Genomic DNA, 23463 nt, shown 5'->3' on the forward strand with positions numbered 1-23463 from the left:
CAACTAACGTAACGAACTTCTATATTCGTTTGTTTTTACTACGTATATGAGGGGGTTCACCCCCTCGTCAATACCTCGCTCTTTACACTAAAGCTTAAGTTTTGTCCTAATTCCTCAAGAATGACCCCTGAATCACAACGGCTGTAGGATAAACAGTTGAAATTACTAAAAATAATTTAGCGTAAAGAGGGAGGTATTACGAGGAGGTGAACCTCTCATATGCGTTATAATTTCTGTTCGTTTTAACGCTGCTCCTTAGTTTCAGTTGAAAAAAAAAATCATATTTATTTTTTTGATTGTTTTTTTAAATAATGCTAGAAAATCCTACGCCCCTTCATTGAAATTCGGTTCTCCCATGACAAATCCCTCCACGGAATTATCCTTCCACGTAACTCTCCCCTTAACTTCTTCCCTCCCCAAACCAAAAAAAAATCCCCTGAAAACGTCTGTACACTTCCAATTGACCATTACTATATGTAAACACTGGTCAAAGTTTGGAACCTACAGCCCCTCCCATGGGGATTATGGGGGAGTAAGTCGTCCCCAAAGACATAGCTATGTCCGTTAGAATGAGCCCTTTTGCAACATTCTAGGACCACTGGGTCGATGCGATCGCCCTTGGGAAAAAACAAACAAACAAAGAAACACGCACCCGTGATTGGTCTTCTGGCAAAAAATACGATTATCCACATTTTATAGATGTGAGCTTAAAACTCCTACAGAGGGGTTCTCTGATACGCTGAATGCAATGGTGTGATTTCTGCTAAGATTCTATGACTTTTAGGGGTGTTTCCTCCTATTTTCTAAAATAAGGCAAATTGTCTCAGGCACGAAACTTATATATTTAAAATGAGCATTAAAATGTGATTCTTTTGATGTAACTATTGGTATCAGATTTTCGTTTTTTAGAGTTTCGGTTACTATTGAGCCGCGTTGCTCCTTACTTCAGTTCGTTACCACGAACTGTTTGAAAATATATTAAAATAAAGTTGCTCATGATAGTCATTAGCAAATGGAAAAATTTGCATAGTTTTAGAAACAGGAATTAAGCTTCTCCAAAAAAGAGGTCCTATCCTGAAGTAAATTATGCAGTGAAATTCAACGTGTATGAGAGCACTTAACCCAGTATATGTAAGTTGTGAAATCTCTCTGTTTCCTTATCGATTGCATGAATGTTGAGATGGTTATGGATGGAATTCATTCTTTTCATGCTTAGAAGGAACTGTCAGGTCTAAATTATATTAAATAAAAAAAAACTAGTTTTTTAAACTGAAAGTAAGGAGCGATATTAAAACTTAAAACGGACAGAAATTACACCGTATATGAAATGGGTTGTCCCCTCCGCAATCCCTTGCTCTTTACACCAACGTTTTTAATTGTTTTAAAAAGTAGATTTGTGACAAAGAATCAAACTTTAGCGTAAAGAGCAAGGGATTGCGGAGGGGACAACCCATTTCATATACGGAGTAATTTCTGTCCGTTTTAAGTTTTAATATCGCTCCTTACTTTCAGTTTAAAAAACTAGTTTTTTTTTATTTAATTTTTGAACGTTTTTGAATTAATGCATTTTTGATTTTGGCTCTCCGCACATTAATTAGTAAAATGAAATTTGCATATTAATTTTTTTTGGCTAAACGGCTTTCTCTTAGTTTTGATCAGACGATTTTGAGAAATAAGGGGTGGGGAAGGAGGCCTAGTTGCCCTCAAATTTTTCGTTTACTTAAAAAGGCAACTAGAACTTTTAATTTTTAACGAAAGTTTTTATTAGTGAAAAATATACATAACTTAAGAATTAACTTGCGTAACAAACTTTTATGCTCTTATATTTTTTATTATGTATATGAGGGGGTTTGTCCCCTCGTTTTTATTAGTAAAAAATATACGTAACTTAAGAATTAACTTACGTAACAAACTTTCATAATCTTATATTTTTATTATGTATACGAGGGGGTTTGTACCCTCGCTAATACCTCGCCTTTTACACTAAATCTCAAGTTTTGTCCCAATTCTTTAAGAATGACCCCTGAATCAGAAAGGCCGTGGAATAAGTAGTTGAAATTACTAAAAACACTTAGCATAAAGAGCAAGGTATTTATCTCCTAAATACCTCGCTCTTTATGCTAAAGTATTTCTAGAACCCCTCATATGCGTAATAATCTCTGTTAGTTTTAAGTTTTAATGCTACTCTTTACTTTCAGTTGAAAAACTTTTTCGTGTTGATATTTTCATTGTTTTTTTTATAGTAATGCTAGAAAATCCCGCGCCCTTTTCATTGAATTTCTCTTCCCCCATGATATGTTCCTCCAAGAGAAGATCCTCCCACATAGCCTCCTCCCCTCAACCCCACCCCAAACCAAAAAATCCCCCTGAAAACGCCTGTACACTTCCCAATAACCATTATTGTATGTAAACACTGGACAAAGTTTGTAACTTGCAGCCCCTCCCCCACGGACTGTGGGGGAGTGAGTCATTCCAAAGACATAGTTAATATGGTTTTCGACTATGCGGAACAAAATGGCTATCTCAAAATTTGGATCCGTTTACTTTGGGAAAAAATGAGCGTGGGAGGGGGCCTAGCTGCCCTCCAAATTTTTTTGGTCACTTAAAAAGGGCACTAGAACTTTTCATTTCCGTTAGAATGAGCCCTCTTGCGAGATTCTAGGACCACTTGGTCGATACGATGACCCCTGGAAAAAAAAACAAAACAAAAAAAAACAAATAAACACGCACCCGTGATCTGTCTTCTGGCAAAAAATACGAAATTCCACATTTTTGTAGATAGGAGCTTGAAATTTATGCTATAGTGTTCTCTTTTACGCTGAACACGATGGTGTGATTTTCGTTAAGATTCTGTGACTTTTAGGGGGTGTTTCCCCCTATTTTCCAAAGTAAGGCACATTTTCTCAGGCTCGTAACTTCTGATGACAAAGATTAAATTTGATGAAACTTATACATCTAGAATCAGCATAAAAATTCGATTCTTTTGATGTATCTTTTAGCATCAAAATTCCGTTTTTTAGAGTTTCGTTTACTATTGAGCCGGGTCGCTCCTTACTACAGTTCGTTACCACGAACTGTTTGATCAAGGAGGTACGATATCATATTTTGGATAATTATAATTTACTTCGAAAAGCAAATACACTAAATGAACTCCGTTCCTTGAAGCTTATCTTAGAACCTCTACCCGACAGTACACACATATCTGTATAATACAGAGCCTACGTACTTTATCTTCCCAATACGAAACAGCAAGAACAACAAAAAACTTCGCATTTTCACAATTTTAAGTCGTGCAATTTAAAGGAAATGGGAACTTCCTGGGAGGATGTAAAGAGGGAGGCTTTAAATAGATTAGGTTGGAGGAGGAGCGTGCGTAGCTGTGTTGTCCTCAGGCGGCTTGGTGCTGCAGTGGGTTATTATTATTATTATTAGTAGTAGTAGTAGTGGCGAAGTGGGTTTAGACAAGATAAGATTATATTTCTGAAGATTGGCTATCACACACGAGCCCAGGTGGGTAAGAAAAGATTGCCAAAATGTGAAAAACAATTAAAACTCGCAAAACTAAAAGGGAATACACTAAATAAAACACACACGGACAATTCAGTCTTATGAATAAAACCTACAAAACATAATTTAGTTAAAAAAAGAACTAAAAGAAAAGCTAAAATTTTGCAAAAAGAATTGAACAACTGAAAATAAAAGACGGATTTAACATGCCTTCTATAATGGTCTCAGCTTGGTAATACGGGACCCCGAGTTCAAAAACAACTGTAACAACATACTGCGGGGCCGATGCAAGAATCTGACTAGTCAATAAGCGTCACAAATACGATACAATACAACAATTCACAATTTTATCGAGTAGCGAAAATAAGTCTTTCAAACTTTTCAAGCTAGCAGTTGTTCTAATAGGGGAAACATGTATAAGCTGCAATGTATAGCTAAATAAATCTCTACGATTTTGTATATAGTAGTCTATAGTAGTTTCTTTTTTTATCTTTTTTTTTTTTTTAGAGAGGTATCCAAATTTTCTTTTGTCCCATGCCTAGGTTACATTATAGTAAAACTTGTTGATGAAATCAAGATTAAGTACAATTAAAGTGTCAGTTATATATCTCGTTTGTTTTTGTCGAGTTGAAGAATGTTCAATATTGAAGCGCATTTTTTTTCAAACAGTTCGTGGTAACGAACTGTAATAAAGGAGTGACCGGCTCAACAGTAACCGAAACTCTAAAATATGGAATTTTGATACGAATAGTTACATCAAAAGAATCGAATTTTAATGCTGATTTTAAATATATAAGTTTCATCAAGTTTAGTAGTTACGAACCTGAGAAATTTACCTCTTTTTAGAAAATAGGGGGAAACACCCCCTAAAAGTGATTTTAAACACCCCCCTGCTGATTTTAAATATATAAGTTTCATCAAGTTTAGTAGTTACGAGCCTGAGAAATTTACCTCTTTTTAGAAAATAGGGGGAACACCCCCTAAAAGTCATACAATCTTAACGAAAATCGCATCATCAGATTCAGTGTATCTGAAAACCATATTGTAGAAGTTTCAAGCTCCTATCTACAAAAATGTGGAATTTCACATTTTTTTAGTCAGAAGACAGATCACGGATGCGTGTTTATTTGTTTTTGTTTTTTTTTTTGTTTTTTTCGCCAGGGGTGATCGTATGGACTCAGTGGTCCCAGAATGTCGCGAGAGAGCTTATTCTCATGGAAATTATTCTCAAAAAAATTGGAGGGCTCCTAGGCCCCCTCCCATGCTCATTTTCCCCAAAGTCACCAGATCAAAATTCTGAGATAGCCATTTTATTTACCATAGTCGAAAAACCTAATAACTATGTCTTTGGGGACGACTTACTCCCCCACAGTCCCCGTGGGAGGAGCTGTAAGTTACAAACTTTGAACTGTGTTCAATTATAGTAATGGCTATTGGGAAGTGTACAGACGTTTTCAGGGGTATTTTTTTGGTTTGGGGGGAGAGACGTTGATAGGGTGGGGGGTTACGTGGGAGGATCTTTCCATTGAGGAGTTTGTCATGGGGGAAGAGAATTTCAATGAAGGGGGCGCAGGATTTTCTAGCATTATTTTAAAAAACAATGAAAAAGTAAATATGAAAAGTTTTTTCAGCTCAAAGTAAGGAGCATCATTAAAACTTAAAACGAACAGAAATTATTACGCATATGAGAGGTTTACCTCCTCGTAATAGCGCGCTCTCTACGCTAAAGTATTTTTAGTAATTTCAACTATTTATTCTAAAGCCTTTGTGATTCAGGGGTCATTCTTATGGAATTGAGACAACATTTAAGCTTTAGTGTAAAGAGCGAGGTGTTGACGAGGGGATGAACCCCCTCATGTACGCAATAAAAACATACGAATATGAAAGTTCGTTACATAATTCAATTCGTAAGTTACGTATATTTTTTACTAATGAAAACGTTCGTGAGAAATTAAAGTTTTAGTTGCCTTTTTAAGCAATCAAAAAATTGAAGGGCAACTAGGCCTACTCTCTCGCTCCATTTTTTCTCAAAATCTTTCCGATTAAAACTATGAGAAAGCCATTTAGCCAAAAAAGAATATGCAAATTTTGTTTTAATTATTTATGTGCGGAGAGCCAAGATCAAAACATGCATTAATTCAAAAAATGTGCAGAAATTAAATAAAAAATACGTTTTTTAACTAAAAGTAAGGAGCGACATTAAAACTTGTTTTTTTATTTAATTACTCAATGTGACGTGACATATTTTTCAATTTACTATTATATTTTTATATCACTAACTCAGTTTAGAAAAAGGAAAAAAATTAAAAGATAAATAAAAAGACTTGCAAACTAGAGATAGAAAGGATTGAAAATTTGAAAGAAAAAAGCCGATGAAGAAAAATTCAGTGTACAGTTTAAAACTAATAATATAGTTTATTTACAAATCAATTAATTAATCGAAACTATATTACAAAGATCGTTAATTCAGAACATAAAGTTAATTGTTTACAAAATTATAATACGTAAATGAGAGCGAAGTCGTGACTATGCAAGTTACAACTTTTCCCAATTCTCAGATTATTTTATTCAATCAGTGCCTAAAAGAGATTTTAATTAGTTAATCTTCCTCTAGGCATGCAAGAAGAAATAACTGCGGTTAAGGAACTTTTTTCGCTTACTTTCACATTGTCTCTAACAAGTTCTCGGCTTTATTATGATTTTTGTGATGATTTGAACTGTTTTACTTTTTATTACTTTCTTTCCCTTATTAAAAACAACAACAAATGTTTTCATCTGAAAGTAAGGAGCAATATTAAAACTCAAAACGAACAGAAATTATTCCGTAATTGAGGGGGCTTCCTCTTCCTCAACCTTTGCTTTTTAAGCCAAAGTTCGAAAGCTCTTTACAAATACTTTTTATTCAAATTCAGCGGTTATTGTGTTTGAGCAGTATCAAACAGTTTGAGGTAACGAACTGCAAGCAAGGAGCGGCTCGGCCCAATAGTAACCGAAACTACAATTTAAAATTTTGATAACAATAGATAAACAAATTTGCTTTATTAATCTGATTCCAAGTATGTAAAATTCATTAAATCTAACGTTACACATCAAAAGCTACAATCCTGAGAAAATTCCCGGTGTCTTTGAAAAAAGGAGGAAACACCCCCAAGAGAACCCTGCTGTAGAGGTTTCAATCCCCCATCTGCAAAAACGTAGAATTTTTTTTGGCAGAAGAAAGATCACGAGTGACTCTTTATTTTTTCATGTTGATTTATTTTTCAAGGGGTACCGTATCAAATCATTGGTCCTATGTAATTGGGGGAGGGCTCATTCGAACGGAAATTAAAAGTTCTAGTAGCCCTTTTAAGTGACTAAAAAGATTAGAGGACAAATAGCCTCTCCACCCTTTTCAAGCATATTCTCTCCCAAAGTCACCTGATTCAAGATTTTGAGATAACGAATTTGTTCGGCATAGTCGAAAGATCCAATAACTATGCTTCTGGGGATTACATGACCCTCCACAACCTCTGGAGAAACGGCTGTAAATTATGGAATTTGTCCATTGTTTACATGTAGTGTTTGTTATTAGGATGTATACAGACATTTCTTGGGATGAGGAATTTCGTGCGGGTGTGTGGGAGAGAAGCTTCCGGGTGTGAGCTTTCCCATGAAATTTTGTACAGAGAGAATTTGCCTGAATTCCTATATGATATTCTTTTTATTTGTCTTACTTTCTCATTGGTGACTCAATTTGACATGTAGGGTAGAGAAGTTTTGTGGAATTGTCAGCATGGTTTGAGTTTTCTGGGGGATTTTTCTGTGGGAGGAGGAATTTTCTGCGTCAAAATTCTCCATGAGGAAATTTTCTGTGGCGGGAATTCTCCACGGGGAAAAAATTCCGCGAGGGAAACTCCCACTGGTGTGGATTTCCAGAAAAGGTTCCACGGTCGAGGGATTTCAGGGATGATTTGACAAACGATCGGAAACTAAAATAAAACGAATCCTTTTTTTAATGAAAGTATTTTCCACAGGGGAATTTACAGCAATGATGGAATTGTACTTGGGAATTCTCCAAGGGGGAGATTTAAGACGGGAGAATCATTCCATGAAGATTTTTTGTAGGGGATTTTCCATGGAGGGGAGAATCGGAGTTCCCGTAATAATTTGAAAGCTATTGGTAATTCAAAAAAATTTAGTTCAACTGAAAGTGAGGAGCAGCACTAAAACTTAAAAAAAAACAAATGATTCCGTATATAAGGGGGGGGGGCTGCCTCCTCCTCAATACCTCAATTTTTACGCTGAATTTTGACTTTTGTCAACCTTTTAAAGCCTTTTTAAGGTACGAAAAAACTTGGGATGCCACATGATTTTGCAATTAGGCAGTTTTTTCTTCTTTTGATATTAAGGGATAGGAGAACACTCCTTATGCCCCCTCCCCCACCATATCCTATGGAACTTTGACCATCTACAGGACTGTTTTGCACTACATTTATAGAAATAATTATTGTAATGTTATTGTTTGAATGGCTCATAAATAAGGAACGTTACCAAGCGACTTTCAGAAATAGTTTTTCTGCTTGCTAACTTAATATAATTGTAGCTTCAATATTTACTGCTTTTTTGTAGGAAAATAACCATTTGTTGGCAACAAGTGGACGTAATTCTTAAAGGTCCTAAGGCATTTTTGGTTGAAGTCGTGGCCAATGTGTATCCACGGGTGGGGGAGTAGTCTGTTCCAACCCCTCTCCCCGAAACTTCTTCCCGGATAGTAAAAAAGTAACAAAAACAAATTTTTGATGTGTTTTGTAAAGTTTTTTTTGTACCCCTTGCTTCAATTTCACAAAATAAGTAAAATTAGGATTGAGTAACAAATTCCACCATAAAAAAAAGCTCAGCCAACAATGGAATAAAGCATAAAGAATAATAGATACACTAAACAGAGTAGCACTTAAGAATCCTTTTCAGAACACATTTTGGCATCATTTTAATTCCTAATTTTATTAACTGAACTAGGTCTATTTAATTACTCATATACTCGTTGTTTTGAAAGAAACTAATACAAATGTAAACTTTTATTTGCTTCATTTTCACTATTCTTTTTTCTAGCTCTTATCAGCAAGCTCTGATGTTGGCCAACAAGAACCCCCTTCAACTGTTAGAGACAGTCGGGGCACAAGTACCGTTTTTGATGAGGACACGGATGCATATGGGGTTTTAAAGCCAATCCCGATGGAAAACTTAAGGGTAAATAATGTTTCTATTTATTTAACATCTAAAAATATCATTAATAATTCTTTTAATTAACGCTTGGTATTGATCTATGCTGGAAGATTCCCATGTGAAAAGTTATCGGCAATAGTACGGCTTACGGATAAAGATTCACCTGAGCCATTTCTGACGCAGCCATGGTGTCGAATTGACGTTTCAGTTGTTATTTTTTATTATTACAGGAACAAGTAGCAAGCTTCAGGGGCGGATCCAAGATTTTCTTTAGTGAGGGGTGCGTAATAGGTTGCTCCGATAAACTTGCGAACAAAGAAATACCAGTAATTTAAAGGGTAACTCAATAGTTATGCGTCGTACCTAGGTAATGGAAATACTACTACTAACTACCCACCGCAATACCAAGCCGACTGAGGCCAACACAACTACGCACTCTCCCAATCTACTCAAAGCCTCCCTTTTTGCACCTTCCCAGGAAGTTCCCATTTCCTTCAAATCTTTCTTTGTGACATCCTCCCATCCCGACCGCGGGCGACCTGGTTTCTGTTTAACCCTAGACGGTTGGCCAGGACAATCTTAGGCAATTTGTCATCTTTCATCCACTGAATACGGTCAGTCAGCCGGGTATCCAGAACAATCCGTAGGCAATTTCTCTGGAAAACATATAGCAAATCTTCATCCACATTTCAGTAGTGGAAATGGTCATAAATTCAATCTAAAATCTGGTGATACGTTGAAATTGAAATGTTTTAAAAATATTTGTACAAAAAATAGTAAGTAAAAACCACCCCACCATAAAAAAAATAAAAAGCTCACCCTCTACAGAAAAAATATTGTTTTTAATATTTTTTGCATAATTTTCAGCCTTTGCACTTCTGACCACTATAGCGAGTGAGTTAAGCTTTGTAATGTCAAAAAAAATGGTTCTTGACAATCTTTTGGAGTCATACATTCTCTGTGACTATTCTTATAGGTCAAAACAATTAGGATGTCGCTTAACTATATGGTATTGCTTAGTAATTATGATGGTAATCAAGAGTAGGAAATGAGGATATAACTGGTATCCTTCAATGAAAGTATCTCATTTAATATTTTCAGCGCTAAAAATTCACTGCTTTGTACAAAAGAGAAATTCGCGACATATTGGCTCAATCTTAGATTTAAAAGTTTGAAGATCAGGTGCGGAATCTAAATTTTGAGGGAGGGACACATTTAGTGAATAACGTGTCATTGACGCATTGGAAAATCTGTCGGTCCTGTCAGAAATAACTTAATCTAGTACTGGAATATAAACAGCTCTTTTCTAATAAAGGTGAACAATGCCTTGGTCGTCTTGTGAAACAGTGGGGTAGTTTGATCGATAAGTTTGTTTTTTGTCATTCTTTGAATGCAAAGAGTCACGTCCATAGCTTCCGTAGCTTTTTCTGCACTTTCAAATGTAATCTGGAGAACTTCATCATTCTCTCTGTTTTTATTTAAAAGCTTTAGGGTTTTGGATATTTTATCTGAGGGTGAAAATAAATCTAGTGTTTCAGTCTGAAGTAATTTACTCAGTACAAGAGTTGTGTCAGTTATATCACTCAAACAGGAAACAGCAATAATAGTGTCACAGGTTAAAATTGCGCAGAGCAAGCAATTTGCTTTTATCAATGAATAACTGTCACGCCATGAAAACACAATTCTGGTGCTTCAACTATTTTAGGCAAATCATCTCTGAATCGCTTTCGTGACGTTCAACTCAATGAGCAACCTCGTACATGATGACTTAAAATATTTTTAAAGACATAATTTCGTTTTGCTTATGCACTGGGAAAAATTGCAACTTTTTTAATACCAACTACAGCTTTCTTGGCGTATTTGCTTTTATTGCACTTGGAAATCGATAGGTTAAGAGCATGATTTGTATGATTGCATGATGCAATCATAATCAATGCATGATGCAATCAAATCAATGCATGATGCAATCAAATCAATGCATGATGCAATCATAATCAATGCATGATGCAATCAAATCAATGCATGATGCAATCAAATCAATGCATGATGCAATCAAATCAATGCATGATGCAATCATAATCAATGCATGATGCAATTATAATCAATGCATGATGCAATCATAATCAATGCATGATGCAATCAAAAATCATAATGCATGATTTGTGAATCCACAGAGGCTGCTTCTATTAGCAATTTTTGGATCCCTGATACTGCCCCTCGCATTTCAGAATCTAGCGCAGCTCATTCCAACACAATTGTCAACGATTTATCCAATGTCTTCCATTAGCCTAAAATTTCACCTGTAATGTTTGGGTTTTGTTCAGTTATTATACCCTTATAGTTCGTTTCGGGAAGATCCATAAATCCAACACAGTCTTCTACAATACTTCTGTCATAAGCATAGTGCAGAGAAAGACTAAGCTGTGAGGTATATGATGCATCCGTGGTTTCATCAAATATCACACTGTAAAATTCAGCTTCGTGGGTTCGTGTTTTTACAGTACTTAAAGTTTCTTATGTGCAAAATTGTATCCAGTCATTTGCCGTCGTTTTGCTAATATACCCCAAATCCACCACTACGTTAGGGGAGGGGCTAAAAAAACTGTTAGCTAAAATTTGGTTTCAAAATTCACTTTTACTCAATTAATTTTTTCAGCCATCTCTTTAAAAATGGATGGCTATTTTGGAAGAAATCCGTTCTTTACTAGGTTGCAGCTACCCTGCAACTATGACAGAGGGAGAAATATGAAAATATAAAACAAATTTTTCTCCAGAAGATAAATAGGGAGGTTTCTTTTGTTTGCAAAACTTTTTTTCTGTCTGCAAAAAAAAATTGACATCAGATCCAAAAAAGAAGTGAAGGGAATTTTAGCGTTTTCTCATGGAAGTGTGAAATCCGGCTTCAGAAACATAGCTTCGACTTTCGGATATAGGGTAGGAATCAATATTGGGAAGTACATCCAGTACTTGTGCTTCAAGTACTACTCAAGTACAAAATCAAGGTACTTGAATTTTACTTAAGCACATTCTTCCTGGAGTACTTAATACTTAAGTAAAATAAATCGGTACATGAAGCTCTTAAGTACCAATAAGTTCTTAAGTACTTTTAAGTGCTCTCCCAAGTACACTCCACTTCAATGGAATGACTTTTTTTTACAGAAAAGGATTTTTCAAAAAAAGGTAATTTCAAGACTCAAAAGTAGTAAGATTTCAGGATTTGGTAAATAATTGTTTAAAAATTTTTTTCAGAAAGAAAAATGTTTCTTTTTATAGCATTCACCAAAGATGACAGCTCAATTGGTTAGCACACTACTAGATGGTGTTGACCGGCAGTTTAGCTTTCTAGGGGGTTCCGTCCAAAGCTCCAAAGACTACGTCCTTGCAACATGCCCATGTTCAAGAACAAAATATTCCTCGACAGCTGGAAAGAAGCAGCTGCAACAATGTTGGTTGAGGAGGCTAAAAGGATGAGAACAAGTGATCCTGATGACAACAAGTCCAGCCACTTGTCAGGTGATGGTTTCTACGAATTCTCAGAAGATGAAAGCGATTCATCATAGTCTGACTCTGCAGTTAACAAAGTGAAGATAGAGGTTTTGCAGTTTCTAGGAGACAAAACGGAGGAACTTTTGTATTCATAAGGATTACCCTCATGTGTGGCAAGTTTTTCGAAAGTATAACTGTGTTTAGCCATCTTCAGCTCCTGTTGAAAGACTTTTTTCAACTGGAGGATCCATTTTGTCTCTACGAAGGAATTTGCTAGGAGACCTCAGGCTTGAGTGCTTACCAGTTCCTCTTAGCGTATCCCAGTACCAGCATCTCCACCAGAAGACAAATCATTAATCTTGAGCTAGAGAGGCTACAATTCGTTCAATGTTTCTTGACCTAGAACTGTGCAGTTCGGACTAAATGGAAAAAGAAGAAAACACCCATTGAAGAATTCCTAGAACTACGTAGAATCCCGTAATTAGTTATTTTGGTGGACTGCTTGATGACTTTTGTCAAGTGGATACATGTGGCACTGTTACTCGATGTAATATCAATTTAAGTAAACATACCTTAACTTAAGCTTATCTTAAGTAAATTTAAGCACGTTAAAGCTAACTTAAAACACGTAAACTTAATTCTCAAAAACTTTGCTAAATAAAGTCTAGTTTTTGGAACACATCTTTGAAGAAAATTTTTCGTTTTCTATGACACAATAAGAAAAAGCATTCAAGTTAAAAAAAAAAGTTAAAAATTCCAAATTTTTTATTTTTGTTTGCATGATAAAACAATGAAACAACAGTGTAATTTTAATTAATAATTTTTAATTTAATTTTAATTTAATTTTTAATCTTAATTTTATTGATCTTAATTTAATTTAATTTTAATTTAATTTTTAATTTAATTTTTAATTTAATAATTTCAATGTTATACTTTAAATAGAATGATACAATGTATGTCTAACATTCAATGCGTTTGTTTTAAAGACCTTCTGGCCGTTGTTTCTCCTACCAATACCCTTCACTGCAAAAAGCTTAAGTTGTTTAGAAATGGTAACTACGAGGATCATTAAGGTACTTACTTGTACGTGGGTCATGTTCGAGCCTTGTCCAGGACCATCGTGGCATCCAGAATTTGCCGACAAGCGTCCCTCTATCGTTCTCTTTCAAGTGTAATTGGCTCGATCAAATGAATCCAATGTCTATTCCAGCGATGCCCGTGCTTCTTGAAACCTCCCATTGGCCCGAGGTCGGCTCTAACTGTCGCTAACCATGTCTTTTTCTTTGCTCCGGCCTTCTTCTTCCAGTGCGTAAGGGGTTGGCATTTCAAGCACTGTTTGCTGAACGAGTCATCGGTCGGCGTAGCGTATGCCCGAACCACCGTAGACGTCTTGATTTGACAACATCTGAGACAAGTGGTATATCACCACATCTTCTGATGACATCATTAGACACGCGGTTAGAAAGACGCAGGCCAAGAATACAACGCAGACACTTGTGGAGGAAGACGTTCAGGTTATTAGCTTCCCCAGCTCTAAGGTTCACGTTTCGCAACTATAAAGAAGTACAGAGCAACGTGTTATATATCTGGAGCTTTGTAATTGTAATTATTGTAATTAACTGTTTTCCAAAGTTTCCAATTTTGATTATAGTTCGAAACGCAGAAAAGTTTTCAAATAAAAAAAAATGAATAATATAGGGCAACTAGTCTTTGTATAGTTTTATGGTAGAAACGCTTAGATACATTTTAGAAGAACATATAAATAGTAATTTTGCTTTTCCAACTTGAGTATGGTCAAGATTACGAAGATAATTCATTTTTAAGATACAATTTAAAAGATTTCTGGTGTTTAGTGTGTATTATCTATAATTTGGAAAAAAAAAATGCATGCTGACCAATGGTGTGCGTGGCGTAGGGACAAATCTTCTGATTATCTGCCTTCGGCTGGGATTGTAATTCGTGATTGGGATAAATCACCCTACACTTCCTATGTTTCTTCCCCAGATTTCTCCATACCCATGTGGAACTGGGCTGACTCTGGTTGAGCTAACAGAGTCACACCTCAGACCCTCATTCGAAACCAAATAATCAGCGACACCTTGACCCCAACCCCAGCTGTTACAGACACATGGTTTAAAATCTGGCCAAGTGCCAACCAGTTGGCCAGGAAATAAAGAGAAGACGAGTGAATTATTTAAAATATTATTTAAAAAGGGTAAATGTTGATGCATATTTCTTGCATATTTGTTCTTGAAGTAATTCAATTGGTGAAAATTCATTATTGGAAAATCTATTTATGAAAGTTCTGCCATCAAAAAGCTAATATATTACGGCACTGTTTTATAACTTCAACAGCGATAGGTCCTTTCGGGTAATTCCGTTCTTCCCTGGGTTAAGCTCTGCTCCTCAATGATATCAATAGAATATATCGTCCCTTATTAACTAAATTGAACGACGAAGGGTGATAGAGGGCCGTAGTAGGGCTTAATAGGAACCGGAATCTCGCGGCACCACTGAAAGTGCAGCGTTACCCATTATAATTAGAAAATTAAACATAGGGTGAGTGCAGTGTTGCCTGGCGGTACAAATATACCTTTTTCGGTACAAATTAGAGGTCTTGTATTTAAAAACTTTTCATTACAAACAAATTTTTTGGCACATTTATGTTTTACTTGCTCCTTGCTGACTTGGAAATCTGTTCAAGTTTTAGTGTATCGAAAATATTCTTCTTGTTACGGTTATTTTTAACCTGCTCTTCAGATCGTACAAATTAATCTCTTGTGGTACAGTTTTAGTCGGAATAACTGGTTCAGTTTAGTTCAAAGCGTTGGCAGGGCTGGATTAGCGTTAATGCGTTTGAATTTAAATTTTAGTTGAAAGTTAGAAGTTTATTCGGATCTAATATGAAATTTTCTGGAAACAGAGCGATTTTTTGCTTTTGAGCTATTTCAATCGCAATAAAATAGCTAAGGCTACTATATAGCTACTATATAGAATATAGGCTGGTTTTGAAAATAGTATACAAATATCACTCTTTTCATCTTCTATCCAATGTAAAGGTAAAGTAAAGATACAAAAAAATTATTTGTATTCTTTGTTAGTATAATTAGCTTTGTGATGCTGCTCGGTAGCCATGGACGGCGTTTTTTTTTTTTCAGCTTGAGACTTGAGTTTCATATCTCAAGTTTCCTCAAATTCTTTGAACCAAAACTGGAGTCCCACAAATTATTTACAAAAACCAGTTTTTCCCATAATTTGGGAAAGAAACAGCTTTTTTTCTTTATTTTTTAGAAAAATAAGTTCCTTCTCTTTTAGGTTTCTCAAACTATTTAAATAGAATCATAAGTCACATTATTTATTTACAGGTATCAGACCTTATACTTGAGGAGACAAGTCCAGAAAAGTTACGACAGGCTTTAATGAAGAGTGCTTTAAGACAACACAGGCTTAGCAGCGAAAAGGTAAAACTATGACTCAAATTATTCTTTTACAAGAAAATCATACATACATCTAATTCACCTTCAAATCAAAAGATTTCAGTCAAAGCCTCTTTGTTCCAGCGTTAGAACACGCACCGTATTTCTTTGTCTAGAAGAAAATATGAATAGTTACTTACATTTTTTAAAACAATTTTTTACATTTTTTGGCTTTACAAGCTTCTTCTACCTGATTTTGATTGAGGTTTTTGAACATTAGGTAATGTCCTTCACTATTATGTGTATATGTGTATGTGGGGGGAGGAGTGAGGGGGGTCTTGGGTTCGAAACAACCGCCATTGAAGCGCTTAGGTTGTCTTTAACATTCACAATTCTGAGTTCCTTTATTTGTTCAAACTGCAAGACTCCATGGCCTGGAGGAATAGAGGAGAAACAAATACCTACAAAAAATTTAAGCAAAATCCTGTCGCCCCCTTAATAATTGCCAAAATCACAAACTATTCAAGGGAGTAGGGTATGATTCCACCAACTTTATTAAACATTCAACCTATTTCAGAGACATCAACTGCAAGGAAAACCGAGGAAAAATTAATTATTAACTAGAAATTCTCTAACATACTTTACGAAGATACCCAACGAGTTGCAGCTTTGTGCAAATCCTGGGAGTAGATTCCGAATCATGTTGCAAGCTATCAGTGGGGGGGGGGGGTTGAAGTTCGACCGCATTGATGGAGGATGAGGAATCTGTGATTTGTTGGAATTGCGTAGATCATAAGTCGATTGATCAGAAATAAAATATATGCTACTGCATAGGGCAGCAGATGGCCACAGGAAGCACAAGACAGAAAATAAAGAGGTTTAAGCATGGAACGGTTAGTGTCCTGTATAGAGTCGGTATTCTATCATAAAGTTTGATAGTCACATTAGTAACAAGGGGTAAGTTGACATCCAAATAAGAGAACAATGTGAAGCATAAGAATGCAGTAGGCTCCTGAACGGGATTCTAAGAATTGACGATGAAAATACGTGTTTGAGCTTTTTAAGGCTCCCAAGGCTCCTAGAGACTTTCATTTTGGTCAGTTTAATTTGATACTTGAAAGAAAGATTTTCATCAAGCAAGATGCCAAAGAACCAAAAGTATCAATCTCGAGTGAATTAGTGGGGACTTGAATTGAATTCGATTGAGCAGAAAGGAACTTGTCGTATCCGGTTCGTAACATGTGATCTAGCATCGGACTTCGTAAGACATGTTACGGTTTATCTGTTTAAAAACCAATAGCAACGTATGTAAGCAGAAGAAACTGAGGACATTCACAGGTAAATATACTAACGGAATACGAATTAACGATAGAGAAAGGGCACAACGCAAGAAAAGTTTGGAGACAATACCTGCTATTGAGGCTATGGGGGATATAGTATCTAGGAACGAGATAGTAATCCTGGGAACAAGCAGTGTCAAAGAAAGTTACTTTGGGTGTTAATATTGAGAAGAAAACTCGACAAAACACCCTATTTAGGAGGACTAAATGGTAATGTAGGCAAACCATATTGATTTTTATTTGTTAATAAAAAATAATATTGTCATTAGTTTGTGATGTATCTTATTCTGGCATTTTTTTTTCAATTTGATATCGTTGTATTTTAGTCTTTATAATAGTATTCTGAGATTAGCAGATCTCAGAAGTTCATTACCACACACAAATATAGTTAAATTTTAACGGAGCTAAAGTTTTATGTGGTGTTTTTTTTTTCTATTTGAATAAGATTTTAAAATATCTGCACTTATAGAAATATATTTTCATCTGTATCTGTTTTCCTTGATAATAAACTAAGAACAAAAAATACTACTACTACTACTACATCTACTTCTAATAACTTACTGCAGCACCAAGCCGCCTGAGGCCAACACAGCTGCGCACGCTCCTCCTCCAACCTAATCTATTTAAAGCCTCCCTCTTTACACCCTCCCAGGAAGTTCCCATTTCCTTTAAATCTTTATTTATGACATCCTCCCAACCCAGACAAGGACGACCTGCTTTCCGTGTAGCCCCAGACGGTTAGCCAAAAAGGACAATCTTCGGCATAGTTAAAGTAATTACCAGAAGGGGTTAATTGTAAAGAGAGAAATGGTTTTAAAACTAGAAATTCATTCTGTTTCCTTGTTAGATTTATAATTTTTTATAGCATATGCCATATTTGTTAGTCCTGTTTTGCATATGATATTAAAAAGAAAACTGATGCTGATTACTTATTATAATATACTTATTTTTAAACTCGTATAATTTTTTTTATATCTTTTCTGCTGATTCTTAAGTAAAAGGTAGGAGGGGGATTACGCTGAGGTGAAAACTAAAAGAAATAGCAAGGATGATGCAAACGCTTGTTTTCTCCTGTCGTTGACATGCATGAAAATGGTCCTGTTTGATTGTGCAAGCTGTTTGGGCAATTATCCAATTGGGCAAGTTTCCAAGTTTTTTTCTGTGATAATGGTGCATATCTTACCACAATGAGTCTCAATAAAATAGTTACAGAATTTGTAGGATGGGGTCAAATAGGCAGCAGACCCGCGTATCCTCGTACATGTATTCACAACAATTAAACAAATTTTTCATCCCTGGCAAGTCCTCCAGTATTGGGATCAGTTGGTTATTGGTTTAGCCTAAACAACTTCGATATCTAGTAAAAATATATATTGGGCCTGATAGATTCCCTATGGGGATGTATTTCTTAAAGTTTCCTATGGGGAATGATAGACCACATCCTTTCATTTAAGGGGTGAAATTTATTTTTTGAACCAAGGTTTAATTTTGCCTGTTTATTTTGCTAAGAACTAACAAATAAACAATTATAGAAAAATTCTTGATTGAGCTATAACCACAGATTTTTATTCATTTTTTGAATTAAATAATGTTCACTGATTTGTGCTTATATAGTAGTATTTTTGTCGTTCTGTGCTGAAGGCTGAAGAATGTGAAAGAATTTTTTTCAGTGGAACACAATAAAGATCCAGAAGGAAACGGTAAGGATCCGAAACCTTTATTACAATATTTTACTTACTCTCAGTTTTTTTTTTCAGGCCGAATTACTTAAGAAACTTGAAGAAAAAGAATGGCAGATAAATGAATTGAAAAAGCAGACAATAAACTTTGACAGGATGCCGCGATTATCGGTGAGATTAATGTGTTTTGCGAAGCTATTTTTATTGCTGTTGTCACTTTTTATGCTTAAACACAAATAACCTCATGTCTTTTGACATTCGGTATTTTTTCAGTCATGCAACCTCTTAACGCCCCTTTTGAGAAAAATTCAGTTTTCCCACATTTTTTCCTGAGATAAAACTGAAATGCTAGATAACACTTCTAACCTCAATGACTGAAACCTCACTGAAGCTGGAACCACCTTTAGACACGAAATAATGTTGCGAGGACATCAAACCTTCTTAATAATTCTTGTTGACACCAATTGTATTTTTATATGTCATGCGCACAACCTCTTAGCTCAATTCTGAAGGATTCTTTATTTTTTTCTGATATTCAAGCTGAAATTGTAGAGGGCCTGTATAGCTCCGATAACGAAATTGAACTAAACCTAAACCTAAACAGGGGATAAATTTACAGCTTCCTGGCATTCTTCAATGCTGTAACCCAACGATGATAACCCGAATTGGTGCATATGTTACCGTGACTCTCCTAAATCTGGTGAATGTTGATATTCACCAGTGAATGTTCGAAATCTGGTTGATGTCGACATTCACAGGTGAATACCCGAAATTCCTCTTTCTCAGCTTGGATCCAATTAGCTTTGCGAGTCAGCTTGTTCAGTCTTATGTAAGCTATGATGCTAAAAGTTAAATTTAGGTTAGATTATGTTAGTTTCAATTAGGTTGTTTTTGGTTAAATTTGGTTAGAAGTATCAGAAATGGGTTAAAACCTAAGCTAACCCAACCTAACCAAACCTAATCTAGCCTAACCTGTAATTATCAAACCTTGAATTAAACTGAAAAAGCCGACTGGCAACGCTTACTAAATCTATGGAGAAAAAATAGGTATTTCAGGAATTCAGCGGTGAATGTCTACATTCACCAATTTCGGACATTCACGTTAACATATATATAGATGTATGCTTAGGAAGAAGAAAAACTGCATGTTTTAAGGTTATTTTGCATAGATTAGGTTGTTTGTTTTTCTTGTACTCTGTTTTTGTATGCTTTGTAATTTGTTTGCTTTAGTTTTAATTATTTTGTATATATTTTTCGGGTATAGGGTGCCCGGGCTTTTGAAATATGCTTATATATCTATCTGCCTATTGCATTTTTACCATAGCCTTTTGCCTTAACAAGAAAAAAAATATAAAAAAAGAAAAAACAAGAAAATAAAACGGTGATTCATTGTAAGAAATTGATTTTTCAGTGCCTTATAATTTAAAAATGATGAATATTTTCTTTTTTTTTCTTTATTGGAGTTTGCAGCCTTTCGAGGATCTGAGTTCATATACTTTATTTTTGAAAGCTTATTTTTACCACTCTGTTGTGCCTCAAAGTAAAGTTGTCGAAAATCTCGAGAAACCAAGAAAGTCAAATTTTCACCGCGATTATTTTCTATGATTATTTAAAAATGGGGAGCGGTCGTAGTTTATTATTCGTTTTTCTAATCTTTATTTGTAAGATGAACAACCTTGCTATAATTTTTTTTCAAGCTAAAATGCTGTACGCTAAACATTTGTGATTAGACGAAACTGACAACTCTGTTAAACAGTTTTGCAATTAACTTGTCAACACTTAACAGGCACAGTAATCTAATATAGTCTTTTAAAGCATATTTTAAAATGGTATCAAGACTGTTCTTAAGTTTAACTCTGTTGGGATAGAACTAAGCGCCAAAAGTTGAAGGATAAGAAGTTTTATGAGTTCAGCAGCCATTACTACCGCTTCTTTTAAATTAACTAATAAGATTAATTAACTAAACATTTAATTCCTACTGCGTTTTGAAAGAGTGCTATCTTTTATTTTCGTATAATTTAGTAAATTGCAGCTTAGTGGAGTTCTTTCGGCTGAAATTCTGTTCATAAGTTGCTCAAATGATTGTGGAATTTTCAATTACAGCAGAACCAAAGAAACTGTATTAGATAATATAACAGAAAATAAACATTGAAAAGACGCTAGTTTTTTTTTAATTGTTACTAGTAAAGAGTTCCTCGTACGAAAGGTTTTCGTTTGACCTTCAAATTTTTTGCAAACATAATTTTACTATCAAAAGCTGAATATTCCGGCCATTTCTGTATTTTGGAAACAGTGGAATCTGACTGCTACTTTGACTTAGTACTGCGTGAATTACCATGGCCGTAAAATAGTTTATTTACGTCTTGCCTTGTGCTAAAAAAACTGAATTATCCTACTGGACTTCATTTAGATGTGTTTTTCTTCTTTTTTTAATTTTTTTTTTGTATGGTGTATTGTTTTCTTTTACTTTTTTATGTTTTGTTTAAGTTGAATAATTTAGTTCTGCTTTTTTATATGTCTGTTTAAGCTGAATCTTTAAGTTTTACGTGTTGTTTTTACATGTTTTTTAAAGCTTAATATTTTAGTTTTACTTTTTTTGCATGTTTTGTCTAAGTTGAATATTTTTACTTTTACTTTTTTAATATGTTTGGTTTGAGCTGAATATTTTAGTTTTACTTTTTTTTCGTTGGTACATGCTTCCGGACATGAATCCAAAATACTTGGGCTTTTATTATTTATAATATTAAAAAAAATTGTTATTTTTTTATTTTTCACTACCTTATAGTAAAACTATATACATTGTTCTATATTGTGTTTCATTTCTAGCATGGCCAATTTTCCATGTATAGGCTAGCTTCTTCTTAAATAAATCCATGAGTTGTCTCTGTTTAAGATACAATAACAATTTCTTTCCTTTTTTCAGGACAACAGTGGCAGTTTATTAGCTACCACCACCCCACAGATGCATCGAAGAAATAAGGGTAGAGAAGAGCTTCAAATAGCCAGAGATGCTCTTACCTCTTTGCGAAGCAATTTCAGGTAATTTTGCTCTTGAACATCAGCCATTTCACATTTGCTTCTTCAGCATTTTTTTTCAAATAGCCAGAGATGCTCTTACCTCTTTGGGAAACAATTTCAGGTAATTTTGCTCTTGAACATCAGCCACTTCGTATTTGCTTCTCCAGCATTTTTTTTTAAATAGTCAGAGATGCTCTTACCTCTTTGCGAAGCAATTTCAGGTAATTTTGCTCTTGAACATCAGCCACTTCGTATTTGCTTCTTCAGCATTTTTTTTCAAATAGCCAGAGATGCTCTTACCTCTTTGGGAAACAATTTCAGGTAATTTTGCTCTTGAACATCAGCCACTTCGTATTTGCTTCTTCAGCATTTTTTTTTTCAAATAGCCAGAGATGCTCTTACCTCTTTGTGAAGCAATTTCAGGTAATTTTTCTCTTAAACATAGGCCATTTCACATTTGCTTCTTCAGCATTTTTTTTTTTTTTAATAGCCAGAGCATTTTTTTTTAATAGCAAGAGATGCTCTTATCTCTTTGGGAAGCAATGTCAAGTAATTTTGCTCTTGAACATCAGCCACTTCGTATTTGCTTCTTCAGCATTTATTTTCAAATAGCCAGAGATGCTCTTACCTCTTTGGGAAGCAATTTCAGGTAATTTTGCTCTTGAACATCAGCCACTTCGTATTTGCTTCTTCAGCTTTTTTTTTCAAATAGCCAGAGATGCTTTTACCTCTTCGTGAAGCAATTTTCTCTTAAACATCGGCCATTTCACATTTGCTTCACCAACATTTTTTTTTTCAAATAGTCAGAGATGCTCTTACCTCTTTGGGAAGCAATTTCAGGTAATTTTGTTCTTGGACATCAGCCATTTCGTATTTGCTTCTCCAGCATTTTTTTTTTTTTTTTTAAATAGTCAGAGATGCTCTTACTCCTTTGGGAAGCAATTTCATGTAATTTTGCTCTTGAACATCAGCCACTTCGTATTTGCTTCTTCAGCATTTTTTTTTTCAAATAGCCAGAGATGCTCTTACCTCTTTGTGAAGCAATTTCAGGTAATTTTTCTCTTAAACATCGGCCATTTCACATTTGCTTCTTCGGCATTTTTTTTTTTCAAATAGCCAGAGATGCTCTTACCTCTTTGTGAAGCAATTTCAGGTAATTTTTCTCTTAAACATCGGCCATTTCACATTTGCTTCTCCAGCATTTTTTTTCAAATAGTCAGAGATACTCTTACCTCTTTGGAAAGCAATTTCAGGTAATTTTGTTCTTGGACATCAGCCATTTCGTATTTGCTTCTCCAGCATTTTGTTTTTTTCAAATAGCCAGGGATGCTCTTACCTCTTTGGGAAGCAATTTCAGGTAATTTTGCTGTTGAACATCAGCCACTTCGTATTTGCTTCTTCAGCATTTTTTTTTTCAAATAGCCAGAGATGATCTTACCTCTTTGGGAAGCAATTTCAGGTAGTTTTGGTCTTGAACATAGCAATTTCCGTCTGAGATACAATCTGATATTTTATAATTTATCGTAGCAGATAAGTGGGAAGCCACGTGTGAGTTTATCTTCTTGTTTTGAATTATCAACAGACATAGCTTTTCAAAGGTAACTTCTGGTGAAATGAATAGAATAATCAATTCAGTAGAAAGAACTTAGATATATTTTTCTGAGAAACATTATTTTTTTGTTATTCATGTTTTTAATATGACCGCTTTTATGTAAATAACGTGAAAATGTTCCATTTTGTTCTGCTCATATCAGTTTTGAAAAATAAATAAAGATTATATTTTTTTTGTCAGGGGGGGGGGGGCAGGGGTAGTGT

The 23463-nt window shown here is 35.0% G+C and overlaps 1 protein-coding gene across 1 annotated transcript in view; it reads left to right on the plus strand.

Annotated features, from left to right (window-relative positions):
* Nucleotides 1–21701, plus strand: part of LOC136027430 (uncharacterized) — a 114463-nt gene extending 92762 nt beyond the window's left edge. The window contains exons 8-11 of the mRNA XM_065704700.1: nucleotides 8596–8733; nucleotides 15561–15656; nucleotides 18709–18801; nucleotides 21554–21701. Of these exons, the coding sequence (XP_065560772.1) occupies nucleotides 8596–8733; nucleotides 15561–15656; nucleotides 18709–18801; nucleotides 21554–21673 (447 nt within the window). The 3' untranslated portion in view covers nucleotides 21674–21701. The remainder of the gene's footprint in view (nucleotides 1–8595; nucleotides 8734–15560; nucleotides 15657–18708; nucleotides 18802–21553) is intronic.
* The last annotated feature ends 1762 nt before the right edge of the window (nucleotides 21702–23463 follow it).

This window comes from Artemia franciscana, chromosome 5 (assembly GCF_032884065.1).
Source record: "Artemia franciscana chromosome 5, ASM3288406v1, whole genome shotgun sequence".
NCBI classification, from domain to species: domain Eukaryota; kingdom Metazoa; phylum Arthropoda; class Branchiopoda; order Anostraca; family Artemiidae; genus Artemia; species Artemia franciscana.